General features: G+C 39.1%; 1 protein-coding gene across 1 annotated transcript; it reads left to right on the top strand.

The window, feature by feature from the left end:
• The first annotated feature begins 4,170 nt into the window (after positions 1 to 4,170).
• SERINC1 (serine incorporator 1) lies at positions 4,171 to 15,704 on the top strand. Its single transcript, XM_072408837.1, has 10 exons — positions 4,171 to 4,328; positions 9,062 to 9,223; positions 9,330 to 9,523; positions 10,083 to 10,162; positions 11,355 to 11,492; positions 13,114 to 13,283; positions 13,640 to 13,730; positions 13,827 to 13,968; positions 14,048 to 14,275; positions 14,579 to 15,704. The coding sequence occupies exons 1-10, from the start codon at positions 4,290 to 4,292 to the stop codon at positions 14,715 to 14,717; spliced, it is 1,383 nt and encodes a 460-aa protein (XP_072264938.1). The 5' UTR covers positions 4,171 to 4,289; the 3' UTR covers positions 14,718 to 15,704.
• The last annotated feature ends 461 nt before the right edge of the window (positions 15,705 to 16,165 follow it).

Here is a 16,165-nt window from a genome sequence, read left to right as displayed (position 1 = left end):
CAACTCGGACACAAAAATATATATCCTCCTATTTCATGTATCAGATATGTCCATTCAGTTATAAAATTATTTATAGGCACTATAATATCTCAGAGGACAGGTTTAGTCTATTACTACCTGTATAACAGAGGAATGATGTTTCCAAGGTCCACTTTTGGATTAATGTGGAAAAACACTCCATTGTGTGCTGCTAATCTGTATAATTAAACATAGCAGTATATTAGTCTAAAAGGTACCATTGCTGCTGCAGTGAAGCAAGTTTTCCATTTTCAATACTTATAATGTCACTTGGTGAGTACATTCCACTGAAGTATTGTGCCCTCTAGTGTAAGAATAGGAACATTACACATGGCAAATGCAACAATGCAATATATATTTTGGTGACATTCAAACCATTCAGCTATTCATTAGTTTACATTTAATATTTATTTCATGCAATTCCTATGTTTTCGTGAGTTATGTTTCAAGTTTTATGTGTTTTATCATGTACATGCATGTATATCATATTCAAATGTAATAGACTCTCTGCATGACATAATCTTCCACACATAATAAGCCTGATGATCTCCAAGACCGGAGAAGATAGACTATCATGGGTGAACCTGGGTGATCCTGGCGAAAACCTGGAATAGATTTATTAAAAATAATTTTCTAAAATTTAGCAAATGTTTTCAATTCTGGACCAGATCCATTCCAGGCTTGTTAAATCATCCAGGTTCCCCTATGATAGTCTATCTTCTCAAGTCCTGGAGGGTTTTAATAAATCAGGCCCACATAATATCACTTCTAAGTCTTCTAGGGGCCTATGTTGATGGACTTTGGTTTTGTTTCAATAGATCAGTTTCAATTTGGTTCGAGTCTCATTCATTCAGAATTCATTGCTAGGTGCATGTGACCTGCAGTTGACCATCTTTTGACCCGTATCTCACCTGCTTCAAATGTGTTTTGCATTTCTGTGGAGATGTAGGGGGATGCAAAATTCCCTTGAAGTGAAAAAAGCAAGCCAAAACTGGCGCTTACCTTAATTTTGAAAACAGGATACCTTCAGAGAATGTCAACTTCATTCATTAGACCCCATTCACATCTGTGCGGTACTGTGCACTGTAATACGTGTAATCCATGTTGGTGTGCTGCAGTGCATTTATTCTGAATTGCTCCAAAACCCCTGATGACAGACTTATGGTGCATGTATAACCTGAGCTAGTTCACTGCATTTCCATTCATTCCAAAGCACCCTGAAGACACACCTTGCTGATGGACCTGCAGTGTTTGGCATATGTGACAATAAACAAAGATATGTCCGTGCATTTATTTTCATGTTCTGCTATGCAAAAGGCAACCCTTTCAAATAATAGGCTGCCCCCCTCCCCCTAACTGCACATCAGTGCACTGCACCATGCAGATGGATGAGCCTGCACTAATCAGCTGCAAAGATGTCAACCAGGTCATAGGATACACTGGAATGTCCAGAAGTTTGTTAATGTTCCCAAGAACACTTTACTATTTTTTGAATATTTAACGTTTTCTAGTGGTTGAACTTGATGGACTTTTTGTAACCTATGTAACCTACCTTTCCCATACCTGCTATATACTGAAGTATATGACCCTATTTGTAAGTATATTTATTATATAAAGAATACAGCTTATCATATTGCACAAGGCTAGGTACATGTGCGTCCTTCATTTTTCCCTTCACATTTACCATTTATTTTTAGGTTTAGAAGCCTGAAACCATAAATGAGGAGTTTTATGCTGCAATGCACTTCTGTAACCAGTGGAGATCACAAAGTTTAGCTAAAGCCTCCCCATCTTCTGAAATCATGTGCTTGTAGGTTTCTAATTCGGACACATCTAGGGAGATCCCGGATGCTTTACATCCACTCAGCTGTATTCTAGAGACATGTTGTCTTGCTGCTTCTATTGTGTGCTGCTTTCCCACCTCTTAGATTGTCAGCTCTACTGGGCAGGTTTTTCTCCTCCTCCTGTGTCACTTGTCTGTATCTGTCTGTCCTTTGCAACCCCTATTTAATGTACAGCGCTAATAATAAATAATAAGAAAGACATAGTCCGTGGCTCTGAACGGTGCGCCCCGCCAAGCGGGTTCCTTCTCCTGACCCCGCTGGGGGCTGCACCTGTCAGATAGTCACAGCCCACTAGTTGGGTTCCCCTGTCCTATACAACAGCATGACAAGCTGCACTTTGTATACATCATTACCATACGTCATGACACAAAGAACAAAATGCATGAAACACACAAATCTTATTGTAAGGTCCACAGGACTGGGCACTATATTCTAAATGAGGACCAGCTATTGATTATTATTGGGGATTTATGGCCTCCTATCTGTGATCCTTCTACCCACCACACACCACAATTCTTTTCACATTCCTTGCAATCATCTCAAATAGACACCCTAAATATAAACACTCTGGCCAACACATTACTCTCAATAATAGAAGGATTCTTTATCCCAAATTATAATATTTTGAATATAAAAACGTTGAAGTACAAAAAACAAGTATGTCATTGTGTCACCAGCAAACTTTAATAATATTCATGTAAGGATTAATATTCCTGGAGGTGCTTGTAAAATCTGATGTCGTCTGACAAACTGTAACATCCTCCTCTCTGGTATTCCACTAACCCGACTCTCTCCTCTACAATCTATTATGAATGCTGCAGCCAGACTCATCCATCCTTCCCACTGCTCCTCTGCCGCTGCATCTCTTTGTACTTCTTTTCATTGGCTTCCATTTCACCTTAGAATCAAATTCAAGCTCCTGTGCTTTGCCTTCAAAACCCTACACAGCCGCTCTCTCTGCTCCTCCAATTACCTACTACCGGTAATGACTTCCTCACGCATAACCTCATCACCTGCACAACTCCAAGACTTTTCTAGAGCTGCCCCAACTCTCTAAAATGGTATTCCTTGTCCTATTCAGCTTGTTCCTACTTTCTGCTCATTTAAAAAAACACTCAAACCCCATTTTTTCAAACTTGCCTACCCGTCTTCTTCTGTCTCCTAAAAGCCTCACTACTTCCCAGCACTACATATCTCCCCTCCTATTGTGTGTTACTTCCTCACCTCCTAGATCGTAAACTCTTCTTGGCAGGGTCCTCTCCTCCTGTGTCACTGTATACCCCTATTTATATAAATCCCTACTATATAAATACTGTTTAATATTATTATTATATTATTATTAAGTCTGGTACCCAGGCCAGCTGAAGAAGTGCACATGGCAATGTGACAACTCTGCTGTTAAACCATGAGGCAGTGGCTTGACGTTGTCAGCCTGTAGCAGGAAATGCTGGTAATGGCAGAATACCTAGTAACGATGAACCTAATCCAAAATTTGTACTTTACATAAAAAGGTAGACAACCCTATTATATAAAGTAAAAAGATTATGCTTTATTTTCAACTGCAACACTTAAAAAAAATAAAAAATAAAAGGTGGAGGCCCCCTTTTTCCATCTTGATAGCTGCGGCGAGCCTCCTGGGATACATATTTTCCTGCACTGAGAGGAAAAAGATGACGATCCCATGCATGCAGTACAAGATCAGGTGACGTAGCCAGAAGAAGGAAGAAGACTAAAGATGGCGGCGTCCGGTGTTTCCTCCACACCGGGGCAGAGAATCCAAGACGGTACAGGACCCTATTGAGGACTTTTTTGGTGCAATTGAAGGATCTACCGAATTAAAAGTGTGATTTTTTTTTCAATTTTTAGTTCTATAAAATGCTGCTTAAGAATTTTGTGTACATTGTTGCATGATATGAAACATGCTGAAAACTTTATTCAGAGCTCCCCTTTCACTATTAAATTATGATTTCCTCATTAATTTGAATGAGTGCTACTGAGTGTGGAAACATTGTATAAAATGTCAACCCCCCGACATTCAATATGAGTACAGGACCGTTCTGTATAGAACACACATACTAAGAGTTACACCTCTCAGCAAGAATGACCTCACCAGCATCATAAGACTCCACCAGCACGTGACCCACAGACGCCTCAAACACAAGAGACCAATGACATTTTTGCTGAGTAGTCTTCCTTAAGGCGGCCATCATTGTGTGGTCCTTTGCCTAGCATGGATAAGGTCTGTCTTCAACAAAATGGCCACGAAACAGGAACCCGTTCTCTTGTCAAGCTTCTGAATACCACGAGACGAGGCGGTTCCGGGGACGGAAGTGATAGGCTGGCTTGTCGGCCAGTGTTCCTGGTCTCGTTTGTAAACAAGGCTTTTGTAGCAAGGCTCCATATTTATTGTACGACACCAAGGCCGACATGGGGGGCGTCCTGGGCCTGTGCACTGCGGCGAGCTGGGTAATTATGGGGCTCCTAGGAGGGAGGACGCCATAGCTGGGTGTATCCGGAATGTGACCTTGTGCTGGGATATATATATATATATATATATATATATATTGTATATAGAAATCTATTTGTTATATATTGTGTTGTTATGCCTCCGAGGGGTATAAAAGTGTAAAGACCCTTTATTTCTTTGCTTTGTGACACATGAGGAAGTGAAAGGAAATCCCTGTATAATAAGGTGTGTCCACATTGCAGAATTTCTGGGGACACCTGTAAAATGTTCATTTCCCATCATGTGCTGCCCCCCACCCCTATCTTTGATCTGAATACACCATAAGGCTGAAAATGACTGCAGTCCTGTTATGTGTTGATTGAAGAGCATGACATGTATTGTTTATATCTATTAGAATTATTTAATATTCTGTGATTGCCTGTACAGCCGCACCCAGGGAATCTGGCAGTGTCACCAATCCAGTCATGGCAGACTGCTGGCAATGTATGTACAGGCTCTGCCTTCATCTGGGTCTGGTGGTCAGGCTGGGGTCCAGGGATGACATGGATCAATATGGGGTCAGACACAATACAGATTCAAAAAATGACAGATATGTATTTCAACAGACATAAAAGAGAAAACTAACACAGCGCTGTCATCATGAATATATCCATAACTGGATTGCTACTAATGCACACCATATTCTTTCTTATCAGACCTATGGAGTCTGGTTTACAGCAGAGCTCAAACATGGACAGAAGCAGCACAAGGGGCCAATCGGTTTTGCTCCAGTGCATAGAACATACTGATAGGAGCAGAGGGCGGACTCTCCTATCTGAGACTGAGGGATGAGAACATCTTTGTGTTACTTTTCTTTTTATTAAATGGTTCATGTAAATAAAAAGTAGATCTCCTGCCCTTTGTGTGTCACACCTGTAATAAGCGTGCAGGTAACTGTGTGGCAATTTGCTGTATTCCTTTCTTATTTACTTACCTACTTACCAACAGCTCACCATATGACGACTCTCTGATGTATTGTACTCTGTACTGGAAATGTACAATATATGGCAGTGCAGGGTCTCTTCCTCCATTCCCTGTGCCCTGTCCTGTTCCTTGCTGCTCGTCTTGCTGGATGTCAGAGATCTGACACACTGCATATTCACAACACTGCAAACTGGCTTTTCTACTGTGTTCCTTACCTAATGAATAATTTGTTTAATTATTAGGACAGACAGTGACACAGGAGTGGAGGGCCCTACTCCATAGAGCTTACAATCTATTATCACCCGTTATCAGTTACAGATATGACAACATTATCTCATTCCATTTGTTTGCATTGTGTTAGGCTGGCAGATTTTCTATTAGAGTCTGCTGCTCCTTTAAACAGATAGCGGGCAGGTTTCTTCTATGTCTCATGCTGCTATTACACTGCAAAACAGGAAGCGATGGATCATAGGCCATGCTGGACAAAAAATCTATGTACCAGTTATAAAGAAAACTTGTAGGTATGGAGTTTCTTGTTCTGCTGTGATAATCTGTATATCTATTATTTGATGATAAAACAGTGCTGCCTTAAGCTGCGTACACACTTCCAATTTTTATAGTTCAAAATGAACGACGAACGAACAACAAACGATCGATTGTGCAAAAATCGTTCGTGAAAAAAGTAACCAACGACGCCGACGAACGAGGAAAGTCGTTGGAAACGACCGGACCGGCGGATCGGATTGGACGACGATCGTTGACCATCGTTCGTGTGTACGATCGTTCGTTGATCGTCCATGGTCTGAGCATGCGTGATGAACGAACGTTCGTTCACTTCCTGTCGTGCACGTCACTCCCTCTATCGCTCAAACGATCGTATCTATTGTGTGTACAATATCTACGAACGATCGTGTCGTTATCTGTATGTGCAGGATCGGTGCTATACGATCGTTCGTAGATATCGTGCAGGATCGTTCGTTGTTCGTTTAACAACGATAATAATTGGAAGTGTGTACGTAGCTTTAGTTCTTAAAGACTTAATATTGTATTGTATGTTATCTGAGCCTGTCCTGTTTACTTGCTGAGCTTAGTGCTGATAACAAACTTCTAGGAACTGTCATAAAATGCTACCAGGTTTTATGAAGATTAAAATGGAGATCTTCTATGAAAATTAGCGATCAGGCAGGATTTTCTGGCAGAAGGGACAGGCAAGGTCTCCTTGGAAATAAAACATAATTGCCTGCGTATGATGCCAGGTACCCGGCTTACATCAGCATAGCCAATCAAACTTGCTGGAAATGGATCAGGAAAACCTGGAAGATGTCTGGGTACAAATGGCAGCACCTGTGCCGAAAATAGGTGAGTGCAATGTAAAAAGAAAAAAAAAAACATAGATCAGGCAGGTAAGGGTATTTTATCATTGCCTGTCCTTCTGCAATAAATAACCTGCTTGGGTCACAATTTTTTCATAATAGGGTTCTGATTTACCATCAACAGTTTTTTCTTACTTCACATAACTACAAGAGTTGATTGCTTCCTCTTATGTCCGAATGCCTGCTGTTTTGAAAGGCTTAGCTTGCTGGTCATTGTCATATCCTACCTGCTATGATAGGAATCCCTGCTAGCAAATAAGAATGTGTGCCAGAGGGTGGACTAATCTGGGTGTAGGGGAAGTGATGAGAGTCACTTTGCACAGGATTAATTTTAAGAATTAAAGTGGGTAATCACTTACCCTGCATCTTTAAAAACAGGTCAAGAATGGCAGCTTTCTGTTCTGTTTTTATGTTTAATGCAGGCGTATTTTATTACCAGGAACTTTAAAGTGCTTGCTAATTTAAAACTTTAAAAATGTGTTGGCCTATATAAACTCAGGTTAGACCCATGAGACATTTTAGCTGTATGTAGTTTAATCTGCAGAGAAATTGGCTAAATCTAAGAATATATTAGGTAGGTGGTGAGTACCCACATTCTATAGTTGGAATAATGTACCTTGTGTATGGTCACGTTTCCATACTGCTTAAAGGAAATACATTTGCCCTGCAATGTAAGAAACAATGCAACCATATTAGTTTTCCTGGACACCAGCCACCATTATGTCCTGCATGGTATATAATGCTATGACCAGAAACCTGACTGCTGCCTCTCCAAAACACAAATGGTTACCTAAAAGTCAATAGACTCCTCAGTCAGTATGCATTGTGTACAAGTGGCCATTACTTTTATTGTATTTCATAGGTGTCACTACATAAACATAAGATGAATTATTGGGACTGGTATTACTGATCAAGGGCTGGAATACCTTATGAGCATGAGATTCAACCATCTGCTCCCTGCCTCAGCCAAAATATTGTGTATTACAAATGAGTCTCGTTTTACTAAAGACTGTAAATCTCATGCTGTTAAGCAACTCAATTCTCATGTATTAAGCCCTAATTGTAGGGCCACATGTTTGTATTGCCATAAAAGCTTTGTACTGCCCCTACACCCCAACTGCAAGGGTTAAATGCTTGTTTATGTAGCATAATTAAAATAAATAGTTTTATCTATTCCATATCCCCAACCCCAGTAGTGATCTTTTCTGCCCCGATGTCCCAGGTTATGGGGGAGCCCTTGCTATCCTCATACATAATGCAGGACATATTGCGGTCAGAAAGCCTAGTGTGAGATATAATAGAAAGTATTAACAGTTATACCTTTCCCCCTAGACCAGTCATGGGCAAACTCTGGCCCGCTGGCCATATACGGCCCAATGGGGATGTTTCTCTGGCCCTTTGGGTGTTCCGTGGCTCTAGCCGATGCCACCCCGAGTAGGGTCAGAAGAAGGACCCCGCCGGGGGGTGCACCGGACAGAGCCGCAGGACACGTCCCCGGATCTGAGCCTGGGATGGGGGAGTGGGCGGGGTTATGCCATCATGACGTCACGTTCAAGGGTGTCATGATGGCATAACCTCGCCCATTCTACCATCGACCTGGTCCCTCTGCCAAATTTTTCTTCAGATTGTGGCCCTTGAATAAAAAAGTTTGCCCACCCCTGCCCTAGACACACATTGGGGGGGGGGGGGGGGGGGGGGATTGTAATGGTGAAAGGGTATTTTTTTTCAGCTGGTCAGTAGTTAGGCTTTAAAATGTACTTAAAACTGTCCTAATTTTAGTTTTTGGATAGGTTGGTGCAGGGATGTTTGTCCTACTGAAACAAGAATAAAGGGGAGATCTTTGTAGACTGTTATATTCCAATTTTATTTGTCCTGATTTTACTCAGTGTGTTGCTCAAAAACTTTTAACTGTTTTTTTTTTACAAATATTTTATTGAGTTTCTCGCAGTATAGAAAAGAACATTTTGTACATAGTATCAATATCATAGGAAAATAAACCAAGTACAAAGTACTTCAGTAATTATTTACAATTAAATAAGGGGAAATCTTTTCATAGGGACACTTGTCCCAATTGGAAATTTTTTTCTGACATTCTCTTCTGAGACCCAAATTAGACATGGATCTCCTCAATGGGACATAGACAGCAAAAGAAATCTCTATTGGAATTTTCTTTATTCCTTACTGTAACTCTGGCTAAAAAATGCCTTGAGTGAAGTAATCAAATCTTAGAATTCTTTACATGAGGTGTTCCATGAATATTTTCAGTATAATGGATTCTTTGTGCCCCAACTCTACAGAGTGGCTTTTACCATAACGTGTGATGAAGGTTGTACTGTGGCAGGACAAGATTAAATTTTAGTGTACTCGGATTGCTCTAACCATGATATCTTTTTCAGATCCCCTGCCTGTGTGGCAGTGCACCATGTCTGCTGTGCCGCTGCTGCCCAAGTGGAAACAATTCCACAGTCACTCGACTTATTTATGCTGCATTTCTGCTTCTTGGAGTTGGAGTTGCTTGTGTGATGTTGATTCCGGGAATGGAGGAACATCTTAAAAAGGTTTGAAAGCTTAAAATATGAAAAATGTAAAAAAAAAAAAAATATATATATATATAGTGGGATCTGTGTTCGTGAGAAATTTATAAGATCACTTTGCATTTTTCAGATTCCTGGCTTTTGTGAAGATGGAATAGGTTCATCAATCCCAGGAGTGAGTGGCCATGTTAACTGTGATGTGCTTGTTGGGTACAAAGCAGTATATCGTGTGTGCTTTGGGATGGCCATGTTTTTTCTCCTCTTTTCTCTTCTTATGATTAAAGTGAAGAGTAGCCAGGATCCCCGGGCTTCTGTGCATAATGGGTAAGAAAAAATATTTCTCAAATGTTAACGTAGAAATTAAAAGATTTGACTTCTATTCAAATACAAAGCACAATAGTCGTTTTAAAAACAGAAAACTGCATTTCTTGCTCTTATTTCCAGAGCAGCCCTTCTTGACCTTTTTACATGGGGGAACCCTCTGCTATAGTTATTAAATCCACAGCTTACATTACAATAGCGAGCTGGTCACAAGGAAGAATGACGCTTACATTGCTAGCCAGTGGGAAGAATGTCACCCGTACAGATGGATCTGCTGATACAATGTCAAGTTTTTAATAAACAATATTTGTCCAGTTAAAATTATATTAATTTGTGGGATTGTTAAAAAAGTCCAAAGCCTTTTTTAGTTTGTAGCCATCAGTTAAATCATCTTACTCCTGTACTGCTATTTTATACTATGATAAGATAAGTAATAACCCCAATATGTTAGCCAGCCTACAATTGACTTCACTGTTGTTTTTGTATTTCTATTTGAGAATTTAATTTTCCATTGGATAAATGTACACCATAACCATAGCTATCTTTTTCCATCTTTTTCCAGCTTTTGGTTCTTTAAATTTGCAGCAGCCATTGCAATAACTGTTGGTGCATTTTTCATCCCAGAAGGTCCATTTACAACAGGTGAGCTTGCACTGTACCCAGTAGTTTTTGTTAGTACATAGGCATTTCTAAATACCAAATTACATTTTTTTAGTATAACCTCAAGCTAGGAGTTATTTGTGTGGTTAAGTAAATAAAAGCTGAACAATAATTGATTGTTAGGGGTTCTTGTGTTAGATTATTAATCTCTACTTCCTTAGTGAAAGCCCTTTGCTTGCCACTTCAGTATGTGAAATTATTGATTGCTTTCACAAAAAAAAAAATTAGAATCGTAAATGATCAAGAATGTTGATTGAAAGTTATGGAAAGTGAACAGAACTGCACAGAAGTATCCATAGCTCTCTAAATGTGTTAAATCTAGCTCTAAAAAATATTTTATTTCATATAGAACAGGACATTGTTGGAATGCATTCTGATTCTAAGCCTTTCTTTAACAAGACACAGATTGAGAAACTCTGGATGTAGATAAATCATACTGGGTGTGTTTAGGGAAAGAATTTGTGTATATGTGAACCAAATGTACCCCCAACCCCAAGCCTTCCTCCTGTTTTATATTGCATCACATTATTGTTTCCAGTTTACTTTCTTTCTGGAAAACCATTTTTTAAACTTCTTAAAGTCCTAACCAGGCTTGTAGTAGAGCCCTAGACTTTATTTATATATCCCCAGGGTAGTACAATTCTTGTGTTACATCTGCTTACAAGAGCCCTTTTGTTTCACACAGTCAAGAATTAAGACAGCAGCATTGTTTTTCTGTTTGTTTAGAAAATTCTAAAGTTCAGCATTTTTGAAGGTTGGGGTATTTACTTGGCATATTGCACCACTGTCCATTACTGCAAAATCTTTGCCATTTTTGTGGGGGATGATATCGCTCTCACCCATCATATACACAAAAATAGGAGACCTCACTAGCGGAAGGATCTCTGGGGAAAAACTCCATAGCCTCCTCTGGCATTAAAAGCATACTAGTAGCTTTTTTTTCCAACTTTAATGTATACAAGTGGAGTGAGATAGGGAAAAGATGGCTGTAGTCCAGCAGGCTTTTACATCTACCTACAGCAGCAAAGGCACTATATTGTTAAACCAAACTTATTTTTCTGTACTTACTGTTTAATTTTAGAGATAAAATATAGGTAAATGTGCATGTATTGCAGAGGTGTGCATTTTCCTATTTTGCCCCAATGTGCATTTTAATGTTTTCTTTCTTTTTTAGTCTGGTTCTATGTTGGTATGGGTGGTGCATTTTGTTTCATTCTGATCCAACTCGTGCTGCTGATTGACTTTGCTCATTCTTGGAATGAATCCTGGGTTGAAAAGATGGAGGAGGGAAATTCTCGTTGCTGGTATGCAGGTAATGTGCTTTTTAAATAATATGGATTATTGTAGATAATCCATAACCCCAGGTTATATATGAGATATAGGGACTGTAGGTTTGTTCTTAAGTTGAATTTGTATGTAAGTCGGAACAGGTAGGACAGATGTCTCAACATTTTATTAGGCAGCGACGGTGTCAGTTACTGTATAAAATCCTCAGTGAGTTATTCACAAACAAAGCAAAAAAAAAAACTTGCCTAGACATTTATTAACTTCTGGAGCAACATGTGCTTTAATGTGCAAAAGGAAACAACTGTAGAGTTTGTCCTGGTCATTAAAGAGTTACAAGAGTGTGCAGTAAGAGCTCAGCCTTCTAAGATCAGCCACAACCTCAGCTGTGTTTAACAAAAGATTTCTTTTGCAAGTCATGCAAACAGGCCTCCCTTCTGAGACTTCCATATGTCGGATGTCCTTAACCCGGGGACTACCTGTATGTGAAATGTGCTGATCGTTGCCAAAAACTTCAGATATAACATAGATATAATTATGTGTTGGATTTTTTTCCCCAATCAGTTTACATGATGAAGCACAAATACCGTATTTTTCGGACCATAAGACGCACCAGTTTTTAGAGAAGGGAAATGAAGAAAAAAATATTCTGAAACAAATAGTGTCCTAAAATATTTTATGTGCATTAAAAACCAACAGCACAGTCATAAACACATGTAATCAACCCTGTAAAGTAAACAGCAGCATTTAGAACCATTATTAACATTATTTATATTTATTTATTATATTAAAATCATAAATTATAATATAATACATAAATATAAATAATAATTTAAAACAATAATGAAATAATAGACAACAATGTAATCTAAAAATAAAATCAAAATGTACGGTACTTTTATTTTTATGTTGTGTGGTGTTTTTGTACTGTAAAAACCATTTAAAAGCAGATTACATTGTAATCTGCCTTTAAATTTCCCTCCCTGACACACCCCCATACATCACCAATCACATCACTGGAAGATGACTCATCCTCCGGAGTGATGTGAGGGGGGGGATTTCCCTGCGTGCCTCACACAGAGACAGATATGGAAGCTGCTGGCATGTGTAGAGAGATACATAGCATAATGCAGGATTTCTGCATTGTGCTATACATCTCTCTGCAAGATGCCACCAGCAAGCAGAGCTGCGGACACCTGGGTGAGTATTTCCTTTCAGTTGTAATCCGATTGTCATACTATGTATGACAATCGGATTGCAATATAACATTTGTTTACTTTGTGTTGTGTACATGTGTTGTGTATGTGTGTGCTTTCCTGCTCCCAGCATGACTTTGTCAGCCAATCATGCTGAGAGTGGGAGGACGCCGGGAGCAAGATACCAGAGTGACAGGAGTCACAGTCACTCTGGCCGCGCTGGACAGGAGAAAAGCCGGAGGGGGGGCTACACGGGGGACGGGACAGCGGCTGGGGAGGATACCGGAGAGACGGCCCGGGCACAGAGGCTACATTTGGACCATAAGACGCAGGGACTTTTTCCCCCACTTCTGGGGGGAAAAAAGTGTGTCTTATGGTCCGAAAAATACGGTAAATTGTTTTTTCTATTTTAAATGAAATGCTGATTGTCTGTCTGTATCTTTATTTCCATAGCTTTGCTCTCAGCTACTGGCATTAATTATGCCCTAGCACTGGTTGCAATAGTGCTCTTCTATGTCTACTACACTCATCCAGAAGGCTGTGCTGAAAACAAAGCTTTTATCAGTGTGAATATGCTTCTGTGTGTTGGAGCCTCTGTGATGTCTGTTCTGCCCAAAATCCAGGTAAGTTCATTTTAGCTTTAGAGAACATAGCAGGTGTGGTATTGTAATAGGTACAACCTTATCACTGTGTGTTGATCTGTTCTGGTATTTGTGATGGATATAGACTGCACTGTAGGTATAGCAGAATTCCTGACAAATATTATATTAGCCTACTAAAGGTGAAAAGAGAGCCCTTTGCTGCAATATTTTTACCCCTGATCTGTAGATGTCCCATGTACTACTTCTGTTTATGTCACAATATCTCTTCTGGGTAGAAAGATGGTCAGCATCACTCAGTCTATTTGCTGAGCTGAGGTTTGGGAAAATTAAAGATTGCACATACACATTCATAAAAAAAATTTTCTTTTGTCCTATAGGAATCTCAGCCTAGATCTGGACTTTTACAGTCGTCTGTGATAACCATTTACACCATGTATCTGACCTGGTCAGCTATGACCAATGAACCAGGTATTCATTAAGGTTATGTCATTATGAAGGAATAGATTTATATATTCAATGCCTAAACGTGTATGATATATATATATTTTTATTTCTTACTTTAAGACCGCAAATGCAATCCAAGCCTGCTTAGCATCATCGGATACAATACTACAACCACTCCAGGACAAGTTCAGGTTGTGCAGTGGTGGGATGCTCAAGGAATTGTGGGACTTGTCCTATTTTTGCTCTGTGTCCTGTACTCCAGGTAAAGAAAAGACATGTTTTATAGTATGATGTAAGTTATTTGGGACTGAGCTGATCATTTTTTTGTCCTGTTTGTTCAGCATTCGGACCTCAAATAACAGCCAAGTGAACAAGCTGACTCTGACCAGCGATGAGTCGACGCTCATAGAGGACGGAACCAGAAGCGATGGTTCTCTGAGTGATTCTGATGATGTACACCGTGCTATTGACAATGAACGTGATGGGGTCACTTACAGCTATTCCTTCTTTCACTTCATGCTTTTCTTGGCCTCACTCTATATTATGATGACTCTTACCAACTGGTACAGGTGGGTTTATAAAGTGAGCTTTATAGGTCTAAATGATTTGTGTTCTTGAATTAGGATGACCTACAGCACTTGCCATCAGCCAGCTGTACTGTAGTTGGGTGGACTGACTGAGGACAGGGTCTCTTTAATGGCCATTGTTTTACCCTTTACCAACGAAAAAAAGTGCAAGAACTGAAAAGTTAATGCACCATTAAAATAAAGTACGATGTAGGTTGGTGGCTTTTTTGAAGGATTAGTAGCTTGATATATAAATATTAATGGGGTAAATTTTTCTTACCAACTAACATTGTTTTATCTTTTTAGCCCTGACTCTACATACGAGATGATGACCAGTAAGTGGCCTTCAGTCTGGGTGAAGATCTCCTCTAGTTGGGTGTGCATTGTTCTGTATGTGTGGACACTTGTTGCTCCATTGGTGTTAACCAATCGTGAATTTGATTAGTATAAGAAGGTGAAGTGTTTGTGTGCAGTTTCTCTAACCGTGCCAGGAGCACTGTATAGACATTTGCATGCTCACTCGCAACAGTCCCCTTGCATGATGCCATGCTGTACATTCAGTAAGACTACTTAAAGTTGTGTTCTATAGGCATCATTTGCAGTAACCATATTCATTACAATCTAACATAAAATTGCTCTTGTAGTTGTGACTTGAACAGTAGTATTGGAGTAAGAAATGTTTTTATGGTCTTTTCTTTAAGATACACTGCAATTGCTTATTTGTCACATTAGCTGTGATAATTGTGTCCACAAATCACAAATACTGAGGTTGGATAGGGTGTTTTTATTTTTACCTAGGTAATTAATGGATCAGGGTCTGCTGGTATCAGCATGCTTACCTTTACACAGTTCAGTATAAGACAAATGTTAAAAGCCTCACATGGATAAAAGTAAAAATTGGTATTATCTAAGATACAACCACATCTGCCATTGCCTTCTGTGCAAACTAAGTATCTTAATTTGGCAATGAATTCAGTAGCGAATCTATGAAATAGTAATGAGCAAATTAAATTGAGCAGCCCTATCCTAATACAATGTATATCACCAGGAAAGGGGAACGGTTTCAGAAATTATAAAAATTGTGCAGTGTTTTCTCAAATCTCTAACACAATCAGTGCATGGTTCAATCTGATTGTAGGTCACTTTATTTCATTTTTGTTGTGTGGGTGGAGATCCAGAAAGACATTTTGCTGATGAAAGGAGGTAGAATAGAGGTCAGTGTAGTCAGCATGTGCAATTTTCATTGTATTATGTAATATAGCAAGTGTGTATGACTTAGATTTTGTTTATGGATTAGATGTGCTTATTTCTTTGTACGTGTTCTAGAACAAAGTATGTTGTCTTTCCAGAATATGATTATCTCATCTTATTTGTATTTAACTTTGTGGAACTATTACTGTTTGTTCTATTGAATAAAGGCAGTAAACTGAAATTGACAATACTTTTATTTCTTTAATATAAAAAAGTGAAATACATTTTCTAAAACCATGTAAAAAGACATTCTGGTACTTTTTTGTTTAGCACAGCCTTATGTAGTTGAAGAAAACACGTTTTACAGTATTGTAAAAATGTAGAATGTTTAGGTCGTTTAAAAGAAAAAAAAAAAAAAAACACGAACTTATTGTACCTGCTCAAGGATTACAAATGATGTTCTATGCTGACGGATGACAACACAATTACCTACTCTGGCTTTGTAGTCCGGGGAGATAGATTACAAACTCTTTAAAGATAAATTACTTTGCCTATACTTTATCTGTAGCATTAGTAAATCTTCTAAGCTGGCTTTTCAAAAAACGCATCTGCAAAATTTAGCATAAATAAGTAATAATGGTTTATCCACTAAGGCACAGCACCACTCCTAAATTTTGGACCAAAACATTATTTCAGTAGAAG

Source organism: Pyxicephalus adspersus, chromosome 4, assembly GCF_032062135.1.
Source record: "Pyxicephalus adspersus chromosome 4, UCB_Pads_2.0, whole genome shotgun sequence".
Lineage (NCBI taxonomy): Eukaryota > Metazoa > Chordata > Amphibia > Anura > Pyxicephalidae > Pyxicephalus > Pyxicephalus adspersus.
The sequence above is the reverse complement of the archived record's forward strand: the minus strand, read 5'-3'. Positions and strand labels throughout refer to the sequence as shown.